The sequence below is a fragment of the Dasypus novemcinctus genome, chromosome 18 (assembly GCF_030445035.2).
Source record: "Dasypus novemcinctus isolate mDasNov1 chromosome 18, mDasNov1.1.hap2, whole genome shotgun sequence".
NCBI lineage: Eukaryota > Metazoa > Chordata > Mammalia > Cingulata > Dasypodidae > Dasypus > Dasypus novemcinctus.
This window is the reverse complement of record NC_080690.1, coordinates 27,555,421-27,572,006: the sequence shown is the minus strand read 5'-3', so window position 1 is coordinate 27,572,006 and position 16,586 is coordinate 27,555,421. Positions and strand designations below refer to the sequence as shown.

The 16,586-nt window shown below is 34.7% G+C and overlaps 1 protein-coding gene across 1 annotated transcript; it reads left to right on the top strand.

Moving 5' to 3' along the window:
- The first annotated feature begins 4,052 nt into the window (after window positions 1–4,052).
- LOC101420148 (TBC1 domain family member 7-like) lies at window positions 4,053–16,305 on the top strand. The gene is given in 4 exon segments (XM_012522179.2): window positions 4,053–4,184; window positions 15,474–15,547; window positions 15,549–15,873; window positions 15,994–16,305. Coding segments are annotated over 4 exon segments (843 nt in total).
- The last annotated feature ends 281 nt before the right edge of the window (window positions 16,306–16,586 follow it).

Genomic DNA, 16,586 nt, shown 5'->3' with positions numbered 1-16,586 from the left:
TCTCTCATTCAGAATTATACATTTCTTCACCACCATATAGCCAAACTCTAAGAAAGTTATCTAGTGAGATCATAATATTTATCTTCCTTAATGTTTTCATTAGTCAGGATATAAAATATCTACTTCTGAGTTTCTTTATCATAGGTTTTTTTGAGTATAAATGAATACCTTCACATAGTATTTAATGTAGACATGTATTTTTTTCTTAAAATGCACTTTCTCAAGATTTTAGGTCATTGAGGGACAGTGAGTCATTATGAAGCCAAAGGGCATTCTCACAATCACTGTGGTAGCTAGATGATCAATCTAATGGAATAAGTGTTGTCATCTTTAAAAATTAAAACAAATACTTTATTTCTTTTCATCACTAATTATTCTTCATAATCAAAGCCAATACCTAGATTTATATTTTTCTTGAGCCAAGCAGTTCATCTTATACTAACGCTATATCTTTCTCAACCAATCAAACAAATCTATCTTTCTGATAAAATATCTGTTAAAGCTAGAATTATATGAAAGATTCTCCAATCAGTCAAATATTTCACTTGCATAATTTTGGTATAAGGGATTCAGAGCTAGTGATGAAAATAAATGTTCTGAATGTGCTGTGAATTTTTAAAATTTGGGCTAATTACAGGAATTTTTAATATAATGATAATGACAATGACAAAGATATCAAGTTTTTAGAAATATATTTATTATGTGATCTATTGGCTATATTGGCTTAAAGGGTACATGCCTATCTACCAGCTTAGTATCTATCCAATCTAGGCATACATATAGATATGTGCATTAATTATGTGACTTCCCTTTAAAGATTATTAATGAATTAGATATTTTTCTGTATCATAGCAAGGTTGAAATCACTATTTAAATTAATTATGACAGCCATATCAATTAGACATAAGAGATTTCTAAAGCTAATTAGAGTCTGAGAGTTTTTAATTTGACGTCTGTCTCTGTGTAATATGTGCTTTATGCATTATATTAATGAAATTAAGCCTGCATCATTATAAATTTCCACTTTCATAGTTCCATAAGTTTGACAATTAAATGCCATATTTGAATGATAACTGAATGAAACTAAATAATTATGTTCAAATCAGCATTGCTAGGATTTTAAGAATATGTTTTCTTTTTCACTGTCTTTCCAAACAGTAGCTAACAGAACACAATTCATTGTTAACAAAAGCTTATTGTCATTTCTAAAATAAGGACAATTTAGTAGGCATGGAGGTAAGGTACATTAGAAACATACTACTAATATATGGTAAAAGGCTAATATCGCCAAGATAAAAAATAAAATAAAGATATGAAATATGATTAATTCAGTGTATGATTTTATATACTATAAAATTTAAAAGGAATGAATTTACTGGGGGTGATTATCTGATGCTAAACTCATATAAACATGAAAGAAGCTTCAGTTTTGAAGTCAGAAGTTAATGATTTGTCTTTGCCGCCTATATATATATTTTTTTCTTGTAATTTATCACCGCATAATGTTTTGAAATAAAGCTTTAACATACATTGTAAAAATATATTTTTTAAATGAAGAAAAGAATTAATTTGCATGCAAATGGGACTAAAACATGATGTATGTGAGGACTGCAACCATGCCTTTAAGGTTTGCTTTTGACATTTGTGTTTTAACAGACAATTAAAATTTAATTTGTCCAATGATGAAAATCCAATCCTTTTATCCAATTTCAATAGTTTGAAGAGGTACAGACTCTATTACAAAATGAGACTGGCTGAAAGTTCATGTGTTCTCCTGACCCTGTGGTGTAAAATTGTTAATAATCTAATCAGGGGATTGACATAAAAATAAGTCCACATATAAATTATTATGAGAGGAAAGACAATGCCTAAGAGAAAGGGGTAGTTGGTCATGCTCTGCATGAAGAATTTGAGATGAAAGCTTCGTTTGTATTTTTTGCAAATCATTGGTTTGCTAAAATATCTATTTTGGAGATTCTATCAGAAAACCAGGTGGGATGTCTCCAGGCCTCTATTCCTAAGGATAGAAAGTAAGTAAGAGGAAAAGAAGAAAAGAGGTAAAGGGTAGAGACAAAGAGGAAGAGGCTTTTCCATAATCTGAACTGATAAAATGTGTCTGAATAATATTTGGCTAGCTGGGGATTTCTAAGTTCTGTATAATTCTGTGTAGATTTATTAATACCTATAGAATATAATTTTGTATTGTTTTAAAGTGATACAAATAATCAATCAAAGATAATTCATCTGTCCATCCACAATGTATATCACACTTAGTCTGTCTCAAGTTATCTCAGAGAAGGCTGGGGATTTAACTCAGGCTTGGAAATTAAGACTAAATTCAAATACAAGAGAACAATTCCTAAGAGGGAGAGACCAATATTCTGGATAGTGGTTTAGAAATATATGGAGACATTCTTCCTATCACAATGATTATCATTCTCCACTCTTATTTAAGTTGAGCAGCCCTACACAAAATAATAATTGTTCAATGACAGCACAACTTGTGAATATCCCACTGATCATCCATTTCGGGAAAACTTTATAAACATCGGAGTCTAGAATGTAACAGCTTTATACATAAATTATTTTTGCATGGGTTTAGTATGTACTAAATTATTGAGAAAGATAACTACTGTCTATTGAGGGAATATTGTACTTTGTTTTGAAGTTGACCAATAGTTGCACACTGTTTAGAACATTGTTTCTTATAGTAATGCTTCTAATGCTATTTGAGTCACCAAAGCAATACCACTGTATGGGTCTATCTTTGTAGTTGATGCACTCATGATTCTTCTGCTTTTAGAGGTGAGCACCCAATTACTTTATTCTGCTCATGCTCAAGCATCTCCATTTTTAAAAATTATAATAATGTTCTTTTGTGTGTTTTTTGATATTATAATTAGGATATTCTATTGCTTTTTTTTAACAGCTTGTATGGTAGGATATATTAATATTAACCATAAACATTATTCCCGGAGACCATAGCAAAGGAAAGTAAAAGTAAACTCAATAAAAATTCACATTTAATAGAGCAATGGGTTAGAAAGGATTCAGAATCTATGCTCCAGGTGAGTGTGTTAAAGGGATGTTGGACTTAAATTGAAATGTATGAGGCCAAATACATCTCAAGCCTGTATCCTAATGGTGAAGCCAGCTCCATGAAACAAGGAATCCTTTCTAATAATCATTGCGTTGGAGTGCATGAAAAATAAGAAGTCTTCAATATTGAAATGTTTGCAAAGAAAGTTAGAGGATAGAGTAATCTGAATTCAAAAGTTTAATATATCCCTCAAGGCAATTTTTCACAAGAAAATGGAACTTTCTATGTAGTACTTAGCCTTGCCTGTGAAGTATTGGAAACTGTAACAGATAAAGGCAAATGTAAATGATAGCAATAAAATTGTCTTCTTTCAATACCATATGAGTTAACTCTCTTTAAAATCTAATAATAATATCCACTCTTCTAAATATTGGTACCACTCAATTTACAGAGTCACTAAGTTTTAATAATATTGGATACACAGGAGAAATGTAAAATATTCTGCTTTTTGATTGGCATATGAATATAGCTCGAATATGATGAAGAAAGTCAAATATTTGCTCCTAATGTGAGTTGACAATTTATCTAGAAGAGGGTTTTGGTAATGACAAGTCCCATGTTATTCCAGGCAATATAGTGTAGTAGAATTTAATAGTTGTCAGTAAGATGAAATCATTACTATCCTGGCCACATATTCTTTTAAAGAAATGAACATTTTTAGTCACTTTTGCCTTCCTTTTCCCTATATTTTCAACTTGTTTTCCACTTTCCCATTACTAGTTATTCATCTGGGAAATAGACGTTATACTCATTTCTCAGATCTTAAGATATTTTCTGAATGTTGTTAATTATTGATTTGGTATATTAACTTGAGTCTCTAAAGAAACACTTGCTAAAATGGGATTGATGTGTTGGAGAAAGCAGAGAGCCTTTAGTCTGGTATGCACTTTTGTGAAAAAGAGGACAGTGTAGGGATAGTTTCAAGCTATAGCACAAAGCTTTAGCTAAAACAATGGGGATTCTTCTGGCCAAAGTTGTTCTTTGGAAGAACCCCACCTGTTGCTGTGATGATCCTGCTCTGGTGCCACTATCATGCTCAGTCATTGTCCAGATCTTGGAAAAAAAGGTGGTGGTGGATCCTGAGGTACATGGGCTGGGTTAGTCTGTTGGTTGTGCTTCATACAAAGCTCTGAGCTCAACACATTTTCATGGTTAGGAAAAGAGTGCTTTCAGGATTAGGATCTAGTTGTGATTGCCCTCTTTCGCTTCCTGCTGTACACTGGAATCTGCTCTTGCAGCTCAATCTGGAACCAGGTGTCTTTATCAGGTCAATTTTTCTATGCACCCCTGGAAATCTTCAGTTCATGGGAGAGGGTATATGTAGGTTCCAGGCATAAGGCCTGTGGTCTAACAACATTTAAGAGAGCCTGAGGGGCAGATACAGTTAAGCAAAATTCTTTCCCAGGTCTAAATACACAGTACTGTTTTCCCATTTGCCAATCAAACCTCTGTCACCTCATTCAACAAATATTGGAGTGTCTATAATGTCTGGTGCTGTGCTAGTCTGAGAATAGACAGGTAGACTTGGCTGCTCTGATCCCTCCCCATCACAGAGTCCCTATTGTAGTAGGGAAGGTGGGAAATTGAAGAGGAAGCAAATGAACTAATTTAATATAGATTGCAATAAAGGCCTCTAAGAAAATAAACAGGGTGCTGTGATTGAAAGCAAGGAAGGGAAAGCAAGGAAGCGGGGTGAGTCAAGGCAAGGCTCCTTTGATTGGTATGCAGGAAGAAATCTCTGAAGACTTAACTTTAAAAGTATGATGTATCTACTTTGGCTGTCTCTGGGATCTCTAAGTCCCCTCTCGTTTTAGAGGTGGAATGAACATTGCCATCCCAGGATCCACAAGATGGAGCAATAAAATATGTATTAGAGTGGGCTTATTGGTATTCTATTATAGAACAATTGTGATTCAAGTAGTGGAAGAAATTGTGTCATTGATGTAGAGACAGTGGCCGTGGGAGTTGCTGAGAGCAGGGAGAAGGAAGAAGAGGTGTGATCTGGGGGCATTTCCAGGACTTGGAGTAGTCCTGAATGATATTGCAGGGACAGATGCAGGACATTATATATTCTGCCATAACCCACTAAATGGACTGGGGGAGAGTGTAAACTACAGTGTAAACTATAACCCATGCTGTGTAGCAGTGCTCCAAAATGTATTCATCAAATGCAATGAATGTGCCACACTGATGAAAGAGGCTGTTGATGTGGGAGGAGTGGGGGGTGGGGGTGGGTATTGGGTATATTGGAACCTCTTACATTTTTTAATATAACATTATCTGTGATCTATGTATCTTTAAAAAAGACAATAAAAATTATAAGACACTAAAAAAAGTATGATGTGATGAATGAGAGAGAGGTAACCATGCAAAGATCTGGGAAAGAACATTCAGGAAAAGGGAACTGTATATACAGAGACACTAAAAGGAGCTTGGAAATTTTAAAAAACTTGAAAGTAGAGCCAGAATTGATAAAATTAATAACACATAGGGTAATGAGAGATTCAGATTCTTCAACAAATATTATAGGACAGGTGGAAGTGTATTTTTTAAAGCATTTGAGTAATTTAAAAATTAAGATTGAGTGTCAAATGAGAATGGTTTTTTAGGGGCGTGGTAGGTAGGATGGGATTTTGAGATAGTTATTTTTGAGTTATTGCAAAAAGTTCTTTGGTTCACATTAGATTTGAATAAGGGAAAGTAGGCAGTCTGTGATAACTCAGGTTTGAATAACTAATTCAACAAATTTACTGATAAACAGAGGAATGAGAGTAGAAGAAAGATTAGGAGGAAACACAGAATAACATTTTCGAAATTTCTAGGTTGAGGCATCTCTCTTCATACATTGGATAGTAAATATAAGACCTGTTATAGACTTCTCTTTTTATAGACAACCCATTAGGTCAGGAGAGCCAAGTGGGAGGATTTGAGGTCTAATAATTTACCAAAGCTGCTTACCCTCATGGGTAATTGACAGATGCTATGTCCCTCATCCGCCAAACATTTATGTGAATCTTATTTTTTTCTAATGATTGAAACAAGCAAGTTAAAACTAAAACTAATTTCTTACTTGAGAATATTTTCAACTATGCAATCAGTACCATATCTTAAGTATATTCTTTAAAATATTTTATGGGCAGAAAGAAAACAGCATATGGAATAAATTACTCAGAAAGAGCCACCATCCTCATCTTCATTTACTTGACAAATCATTAAAATCATGCCTTTAAGAGACAGGCATTTTTTTTAGAACCGTGGAAAGAGCTGTGAAAAAAATAAAGTCACTCCCCTTATAAATCTTACATTCTATTAATAATGGCACCTTTTCATTATATCTAGCTATGTATCTATATACCTCTATATCTATCTATTTATATTCATTTTAAGTAGATCTGTAGCTACTCACTTCTGCACAGTAATCATGGTATCTTTAGCAATGATATAATTCCATAACTTTACTAAACACTGTAAGAATCTCTAATTCTTAAGGAAAAATAGATAAAAGTGTTCTAGAATGTTAGAGCAAGAAACCTAATCCAGTTCCTCATTTTACAGGTGTCAATACTGTTTTCTATATCAAAGTTCTTATGGTCCCCAGTGTGACTCTTGGCTTGTTTGTGCCTCATACAATTAGCTCCATTGGAATATACTTTGGATGACATTGTCTTCAATCTATTCATTTACCCTTGTGCTTTAGAAATATTTGTAGACTAACAAACTCAAATTCACAAACGTGGCCAATGAATGGTAAAGCTGAATTATGAACCACAAATATTTCTATTTAAAGCTTTCTTTCTTTCCTTTACACCATGATTAATTTGCCCTCACTTTTACTGAATATATAGATAGTAGAATATATTATGGAGACTGAAATAGGGAATGTGAGTGTTGATATTTTAAATTTTTGATGGTATCCTTATAGCAGTACCTTCTTAATTTGATGATAGAGAATAAAATAAATCCCCATACCACCTGATCATGACACTCAAAGTGAATTCAATTTCTGAAGGCTTCTCTCTAGCTTTCTTTTTTGAGAACAACAATTTTGTTGGTCAAAGTCTCCAGATTATGGCTAATATTTTCATTCTATGATCCTTTGCATACCCAGTAAATAGTGTGGCCTGTACCATTTCCTTGAAAAATTTTTAATGGCTGTGTAATGGCAAGACTTGTTTTCAACAGAAGCTGCTGACTGCATATACACTTGCCTGGGTGTGCAGTTAACATCAGGGGCACTCAAGGTTAATTAGAAATGGTAATAAGTTTAATCATGATGAACTCATTTGGTTCTGATGCGGATGTCACCTGTAATTCCATGAAAATTCCATTGTAATTTAGCATTAATTAATGTCCACTTATCAATGAGTGTTACAGCAAATTAGTACAGAAGTGACAAGTTATGTGCTTAAAAATCCTTTAAAAGGAAAAAAAAAAACCAGCATTTACTAGGTCATTTAAAAATATAACAGACTGAAGATATCTTTATTATTTAAAATGATATTAAAATCAGGAAAAGTGATAATAATTAGGCAAGATTTTTGATAAGAATTCTTCTGAGTACTAATAGGGTTACAGCAAACATTAGGAATATATATTTGCTTGGATTACCATTTTTTAACATAAATGACAGAGAAGAGAAGGGGCTGTTCTTATCATTACCTTGTAATAAGAGAAGCTGCTGAATTTTCAATAATCATCATCATGAAGCAATGGTCTTATTCATGTAAAATAAAAGTATTTTTCTCCATATGTAAAAATGCTATTAGCCATATTTGAAGGCATTATACTCAGATATCATTTTTTCCATTTCAATAAATGACAACCATTAAATGCAATCCTAGCTACATGACAAGACTATTTTTATTACATCAAAAGGAAGAAAGGGATTAAAATGAATTTATTCAAAGGTGTGATTTGTCAATTTTTTCCCTTATCAAGGAGCATACAGTACAGCTTTAAACCTAAACACTGAGATCTGACCTCATACTTGAATAAGTTAATGTGATCCGGTGTTCTTTGGGAAGTACAGAAACCTTTCTTTTGTATTCAGAAATCCCAGGAGGATTTTTGGCTTTTAGGCGGTCAGCTCCAAGGTTCCATTTCTTTTCATCATTTTCTCTTTTATCACTTGGCAGTTCTTGACAGCTTTGAGGGTCTTCTAGGTGTTGATGGCATGCAGTAGAGTATTGAGAGGAATTTATAGAAAGAATTTATTTCCTATAACCTCATTTTTTTAAAAGAAATGTTACAACTAATTTGAAAGCTTTCTTCTCTGAGAGATTAACCACCATAAACGCAACACTGGGATGCATACTTTAAGAAGAAATGCAGAGATACCAAATTTTTCTAATTCATTTCTTATGTTTCAATTATGAATTAATTATAATTAACATACGTTCTTAAACATTTTAAATAATATTTCAACTCAGAACAAAGATCTTATTACTAAAAGTTAAGCAGAGTTCCTTCTGTATTTGTTCATCAAACCAGTTTAGTAAATTCATAAAATGAAGTTATATTTTCTTTGGCCTGGAAGATATATTTTCTCCATTAGATTCTATAAGAATTCTATGCTGTTGGCATCTATGCACAGACAAAAGAGAAGAGATGTTCATAGCATAATAATTGAAAGTATTGATTTTGGTATATATATCCTTGTTTCTACAGTTTTTAAAATATGGCAGATAAAACTAGCACCATCTTTGTTTAATCAAATGGAGATACAATGTGAATATCAGTTGAAAGTGAACTGACAATTTCCTGAAGTAAGGAAGCATGTCATTCTTACCTGCTTCTGAATTCTCAGCACCCAGTGTGGTGCCTGGCACTGATAAGGCACTCAGTAAATGTGTTCTGAATGGAAACCAGAACTGGGTTCAGCAGCCCATGTAGAAGGGTAGCATTACAACACTGAATAGCCCTTAAATGCACTACTTTAAATTCCCCTTTCAATTGCTCCATGAAATCATTGATGATATCTCTTTTGTTCATGTTGTGTGGCCAGTAATTAGCATCATCCTAAGTCTTTTTGAATACTTGAATTTGAATGAATGAATGAATGAATGAATGAATGAATGAATCTCCCTAACAAATGGTGAGCTACTGTTTCTTATTTTCTAATGAATGGATTAAATACATTTAGTGAAGTCCATGAACCTTAAAATTTCCAGCTTGATGAACATTTGCATATGTAATTACCACCTAGAATAATATAAAGGACATTTCCATTACTCCAGGAGGCTTCTTCTTGTTTCCACACAGTCAGTTGTCCTCCAAAATTTAACCACCAATCAGACCATTATCACCACAGAATAATTTTAAGCAGATTAGTTTGAATGTATATAAATGAAAATTTGTGTTTGGCTTCTTTTGTTCAACCTTATGTCTGAGAGTAGCATCTGTGTTGTCACATATAGTGGTAGTTCATCCCTTCCCTTTGTTGTGCAGGTTCCCTTTTATAAATATATCACCATCTATCTATTCCATTGTGTTTTTCCTTATTATGTATAATGTTGTTAAAATCAATTTTTACACATGCAAAATGTGACAATGTCATATATAACTATATAATATTAACTACTGCCACCTTTTCAAAGGAATTGTAGCAATTTCCACTTCTAAAATTAATGTATGAGAGTGCTAGTTTTTCCATATCCACATCAACACTTGGCATGGAAGTCTTTTCAATTTTATTCATGTTGTACAGAATGAGTGGTATCTCATAGTAGATTCCATTTGCATGCAAAATCAAATATACGTATCTTCTGGAAAAGTGGTGGTAGTGATAGGAAACTCAATTAACATTGTATAAATTTATTTAAAAACAAAAATTAACCTTACACCCATTATGCATTAACTACCTATTAGCCCTGTTCTCTGTCCCTAACAACCTGTATTCTAATTTCTGTCTCTATGAGCTTGCATATTCTCCAATATTTTCTTTGTTTTTATTATGGGACTTAAATTTAGCAGTGTAAATATATAACAATTGTGTTTGCTTTTGTACCAACTTGATTTCAATAGTATACACAAAATATATTCCTATACATCCTGCATCATCCCACCTTTATTTAATTCTTGTCACAAATTATATTTTTACACATTAGGAGTCCAAAACCACTGACTTATATTTCATCCACTGGCCTTTTAAATCCTGTAGGAATAGGAAAAAAGAAAATACCCTTTCCAACCTTGGCAGTGTGGTGACAGAATCCTGAAACATCTCACGCCCATTATGTTGAAATGGACAGGGACCTTCTCATCTTGATTCTGATTTGCATTTACCTAGTGACTAAAGGATGTTGGACATCTATTTATGTGCTCATTTGTCCACTTGTATATCTTTGAAGAAATTCCTATTCAAATATTTGCCCATTTTCCATTTGTGTTCTTTGCTCTTTGTTGTTGCACTGTAAGAGCTCTTTATATATTCTGTTTATTAAACTGTTATCTGATTTATGGATTCCAACTATTTTCCTCATTCTGTACTTTGTCTTTTCACTTTCTTGGTATATTCTTTTGATGCACAAAAGTTTTTAATTTTAATGAAGCCAAATTTATCTATAGCTTATTTTGTTTCTTATACTTTTATTGTCATATATAAGAATATATTGCCAAATCCCAGGTCATGAAGATTTGTCTCTGTGTTATCTTCCAGGAGTTTGGTAGATTCACTTCATATTTAGGTCATCAATTGATTTTGAATTGACTTTTTGTATATGGTGCGAGGTCGTTCTTTTGCATGTGGATATCCAGTTCCCCCTGCACAATTTGCTAGAGACTATTCTTTCCCCACTTGCATGGACTTAACACTATTGTCAAAAATCAACTGTCCATCGATGTTGGGAGTCTATTTCAGGAATTTAAATTCTGTTCCATTTCTATCTCCTTCATAAAAAGATAGATAAGATTCTGTTCTATCTTTTAATGCCAGTACCAGAGTATTTTGATTACTGAAGCTTTCCAGTACAATTTGAAATTGGAAAATGTGAGTCCTTCATTATTTGTTCTTCTTTTTCCTTTTTTTTTTTTTTTTGTCTATTTGAGTCTTCTTGCATTTCCATATGAATTTAAGGATTCAATTTGCATTTTGGCAAAAGAGGTTGCTGGACTTCTGTTGGTTATACATTGACTCTATTGCTTGTTATGGATAATATTAACATCTAACAATACTAACCATTACACTCCATGAACATGGAATGTCTTCCCATTTATTTAGGTCTTCTTTAATTTCTTTCAGCAATTAGCTTTTGTTGTTGTTGTTTTAGTGTACAAGTCTTTTATATCCTTGGTTACATTTAATCTTAGATATTTTATTCTTTTATATGCCATTGTAAAGGAATTTTCTTAATTTCCTCTTTGAATTGTTCATTACTAGTATATAGGAACACAAGTGATTTGTGTGTTTTACGTCTGAGCTTTTCCTTAGGCTAATAATTGAAAATTAGGAAAATGCCAGTCTTCATGGAACAATCACAGATAGTGAATCAAGGACTGTAATCTAAATATTATGGTTATAGAGTTTGGATATTCCAGGATTTGAAACAATTTTTCACTTCTCTTCCCCCATCTTCCTCCTCTTCATTGTTTCTTCTACTTCTGCTTCTTCTATTTTCTACAGTTTTCTCTATTGTATTAAGAACAAAAGACCTTAAAACAAAGAAGTCTACAGAGTTCCTTTGGGTAAATATGAAGTATCAAGGGGGCACTGTTTGGTATTCATCTTATTTCTGTATATGCACCAATGTGGATAAAACATTATGAGTGTTATTAAATATTTGCTGAATAAGTGAAAATATACATAAATGAACTTTGTTAATCTTGATATTTATTTTGGTTTATGATAAAAATTAAATAAAAGACCAAATAATTTCTAAATATACTACCAACTTTAACATTTGGCTTGCCAACATTCTCTAAGTAATTTTTTTCTCTAGGTATATTCTCTAAGGCTAAAATTACCTGCTTTCATAAAAAAGAATATGGTGTTGAAAGTCTTCTGTTTCCATTTTACATTTACTCTGTTAACATTAAAAACTCTGAGTTTATTATACATGGACATTAGAGAATTTATTTTCAAAGAAATGTTTATGATTGAATGCAAGGAAGCAGAATCCCAAGTAACTTTATAGCGTTACTGCATTTTAAAAAAATGTCATTAAGTTTGAACAATGGGTTGTTTTATGTTCATGACACCCTATTTTAGGATCCTGTGAATTATAAATAGCATTTGTAAAATGATAAAGAGATTATTGAGTAGGTTTATTATGCATTATCCTCATGATTTTTAAACATTTTTGAGATAAAATGCTTTCTTATAACTTTTGTTGCTATTGCTTTTGAATCTAGACTGTAATCCCAACAATAAATTGGAGTACAAGTGGAGTTACTTTGGATAGAGAAAGACTTGGAAACTTGAGGACCCAGATACTTGACCTTTGTCCCTCCTTTTTCAGTGAATTCTGGGACACTTCTAGTAAACCCTAGGATTCTGTGGAACCCAGTTTGAATGTCATTAGGTCATATAACAAGACTTTAATAATCTATTCATTGAATCTCAAAATAAGATTAGAGAGATAAAACAAATTGCTCAAGGTCACAAGGCTTTGCAGGAGGGATAAAGTCATATATTCAGGTACCAACTCTTGTGCCCTTCCAAGTTCAATGAAAATGAATGTGAAGACCTTAAAGATAGTCTAGTCAACCTTTCACTAGAGAGTTGGACCCTTTCTGTGAGATGTACATAAAATCTCTTTATACCCCCTTTCTCCATGCTCCCTCTTCTATGGAGGCAAACATTTTTATAAATAAGTTGTTTTTCTTTTCATTTCCATTCTAAAGTTGTTACTGAGAGGAAATTTGCCTATTTTTTTTCTAACTTGTTTCTCTCAAAGGCAGAAGAGATGCATAAGTAGGTTAGGTAGGTGAGGGCAAAATATTAATTACTCATATTTTCTGTGCTGGCTTGGGAATTGGTTGAAGGTCCCTTCTCAAATGAGGCACTCTTTGTCTCTGGTTCTTTTGAACAATTTGCAAAGTTGTCATGGCTACTCTTCGGTTTCTAGTTTCCATGCGGTATGAAGCCATGCCAGGTCCTGTAGTTTCTGTACTCTCTTGTTGAGCTTCCCTACCTATCAATAACTTAAAAGTTAAGTTTGGCTTCTCAGAAAGACTGCTTTTATTTAGTTATGTTGGGGTTGCATGGAGGAGGATCAGAGAAGAAGGAGTAGGAAGTACCATCTTTTCTTCATGCATGGATCATGTTCTTCATTATAGATTTCCACTGACAAAATTGATAGCTTAAAAATTTTCACCTAGCATCTCTGTCCTCCTTTGGTTAGAACCAAAGCATGGGGAAGTATAAATAATTGGGATTTCTTATCCTTGATACCATTCTTATGATGCTTTCACAAATGAAATGAGGACTCCACTAGGAATTAATTGGCATTTGTTCACTGTTTTTAGCAAGAATGATGCCAGCAATATCTAGTCAAATGCAGAGGCAGAATGACCTTTAAAAAACATTTTTCTTGTTTTTTCTTTGAAGAGGTATATGGTGAATGGTCTTTTTTTTTTCTTTTTCTTTTTTAGTTTTGTGTCTATTAAGTTGGTAGATTTGAATTTCCCATGGTATACATAAAACTGGTTGAAGAAAATACCCCCCTTTTTACAAAGAATAAATTAAAAAATAGTATCACTCATGTAAAAAATGGGCAAAGATTACATGCTATTTGGTGATTGTAGTAGACAGTTTTAACCTGCTCATATGTCATTAACACACTCATTTAATTTAATGCTGCAATTTCCTAGAACATGCAATTTCTTTCCTGAAGGCTTCACTCGGCTATGGGGGCTACTCACTATGCACATGCTGGATGGAAGTGCTGGGTATTATCAAAGCCCAGTCTTCAACCAATAACTAATAGGATTTGGTGGATAAATATCTCTCCACCTTTGTTCCATGAGACAATGCTGAGGCAAGGATCAGTATTCTTTCCTAGAATTTTGCAATAGGATTAAGCTCCGGTTACTAAGAATGATAGCTTGCTTAATAACAAACTGGTTTTGAGCCTCCTTCCTTTACCATCTCATTTTCCTACACTGCTGCTATTTTATCTTGGAATCACTTCCAAATCGGAATCACTTACATTGAGGCCCTTCTGTTTTAGGGTTCCTTTCTGAATCACCTCAAACGAAGACATAGTTCTAAAAACACTTCATAATCATTTTTAAGGCTCTTGGGTCCTTGTTTACCAGAGAGAAAGAGAAACATTGTGATTCTATGATTTTTGAAGGAGTCTATTTCCTGGTCCAGAATATGTCCCAGGTAATGACCCTTTTTTTATATCTGGCAAGGGCAGTAATTCATTGGTAAGGGGGCCATTCATATAGCCCAGGTATATTAGGGAGTGAACTTAGCATGGGAGAACTCTGTTGAATTTGGCATGGGAGATCACATTGTTTGGGAGAACAGGTATGGATATTCTCACCAGAACCCGCACAATACTAAAGCAGAGGGCTTGCCTCACTTCCATAAACAGGACTCAAACATCTGGAACTCTTGTGGGCAGCTTTTAGCAATTTGGCTTGCAGCTGCTTTTAATGAATCTAACAGTGGAGAGTAGGAAGTCCACTTCATGGAGAGGTTTCCCTTTGAGAAGATGTTAGTCTAGCACCTGTGCATGCCATGGAATTCAGTGATTTCTCCAAGCTTCTTTTTTTCACACTAAAGAGTTGCTAAGATAGTTTATACTCACATCCATCATACCAGGAGAGAACAAGAAATATCAACCAAAAGAGGACAAGATATCTGAAGACACTTGAGAGTTTAGCAATCTTTGTGTGCATAATGGAAATAGGGAAGGACAATGGATTTAGGATCTTCGTACTTTATCACTCTCTGGATTTTGACTGACCAGTCCTTGGTATAGGCATAGGTCCTGAGTTGTCTCGCATGGAAGTCCTGTCACGCATACTTCTAGCTCTAAATTCTAGTGAAACTGAGCAACTTTCTGATCATAAATGTTTCCTTTTTTATTTCTCTGATAATTTGCATTTACTGTTATCTCTTACATATATTAAAATTACATAGAGGGGCACATGAACTCATTTGAAGTTTCCCAAGTGGTAGTCAAAGTATGTGTGGGGCCGCGCTGGCAGAGCGCTGGAGTCCCTCCCCCGCCACCCCCTCCTCTCTGTCCCCTCCCTCCCTGGTCCCCCTTCAGACCTCGCCGGTCCCGCAGGACCCGCCCCGCACACTCTCGCCTCACCCTGTGCTGCCCCCTCGGCCCCCACCTGCCGGCCTCGTTTCCGATGCTCTCCCGGACCCCTTAGCCTCCCCCAGGTTCATTTTTTCTCTCTACTCTCCTCAAAGAAATGCAACGTGACTGAGGACTCTCAGAGAAATTTTCATTCAGTATATTATGAGAAAATGGGGTTTCGTGGAGTTGAAGAAATCATTAGAAATGCTCCTAAAAGATGATCGATTGGATACTGAGAAACTTTGTACTTTTAGTCAGAGGTCTCCTCTCCCATCCATGTACCGCGCCTTGGTGTGGGAGGTGCTCCTCGGAATCCTGCCTCCGCACCACGAGTCCCATGCCCTGGTGATGATGGACCGCAAGGATCAGTACTCTGATACCCTCCATGCTCTGAAAGTCGTTCCCTTCATCAGCGAGGCCACCCCTCAGGTTGAAATCTATCTCCGTATGTGTCAGTTGGAGTCTGGGAAGTTGTCTCCAAGTCCCTCTTTTCCACTGCAGCCAGAAGATGAAGTATTTCTGGCCATTGCAAAAGCCATGGCAGAGATGGTGGGAGATAATGTTGACTGCTACTGGATCTTCTGAAGCTTTGTGAACCAATTAAAGAATAAGTACCGGGATTCTTTACCCCAGCTGCCAAAGACTTTTGAACAGTACTTGAATCTGGAAGATGACACACTGCTGAATCACCTGAAGACATGCTCTGCGGTGTCCAAACTTCGTTATGACCTGTGGTTCAAGACATGCTTTGCAGGATGCTTGCCTGAAGCCACTTTACAGAGGCAAGTACTTCTTTTGAAGGCGTGTGGACGGCTTGGATTCCGAGAAGAATCTGCTTTTTTCTTGTGCCCATTCCTCAGAATACGCGTTGCTTTAGAGGAGTGCAATCATTTTAAGCTAACTTCTCCAGCAGCTGACATAGCAACAAATGATTTTGCTTATTGAAAATCCAATAAGGAAAATCGAGGGTCCTCGCGGTATGTACGTTCTGTGCTGTTTAGTACTCCCGTGTGAAACTGTCTCCAGGCATTTTACATATAGATGTGGGCTTTTCTTTTCCAGAGATGTGGTAGACCCTAATCTAGGGAAAATCTGGGTGTTTATCAATCTCATTATAACCTCTTTAAAATACTTGAAAGGAAAGATGTACAACACAGACTCAGCGTTTGCAGTCGGTTTCAGTCGTGTGGTGTGCCATCTATCCTATAACTCCATGCTGCCATCCT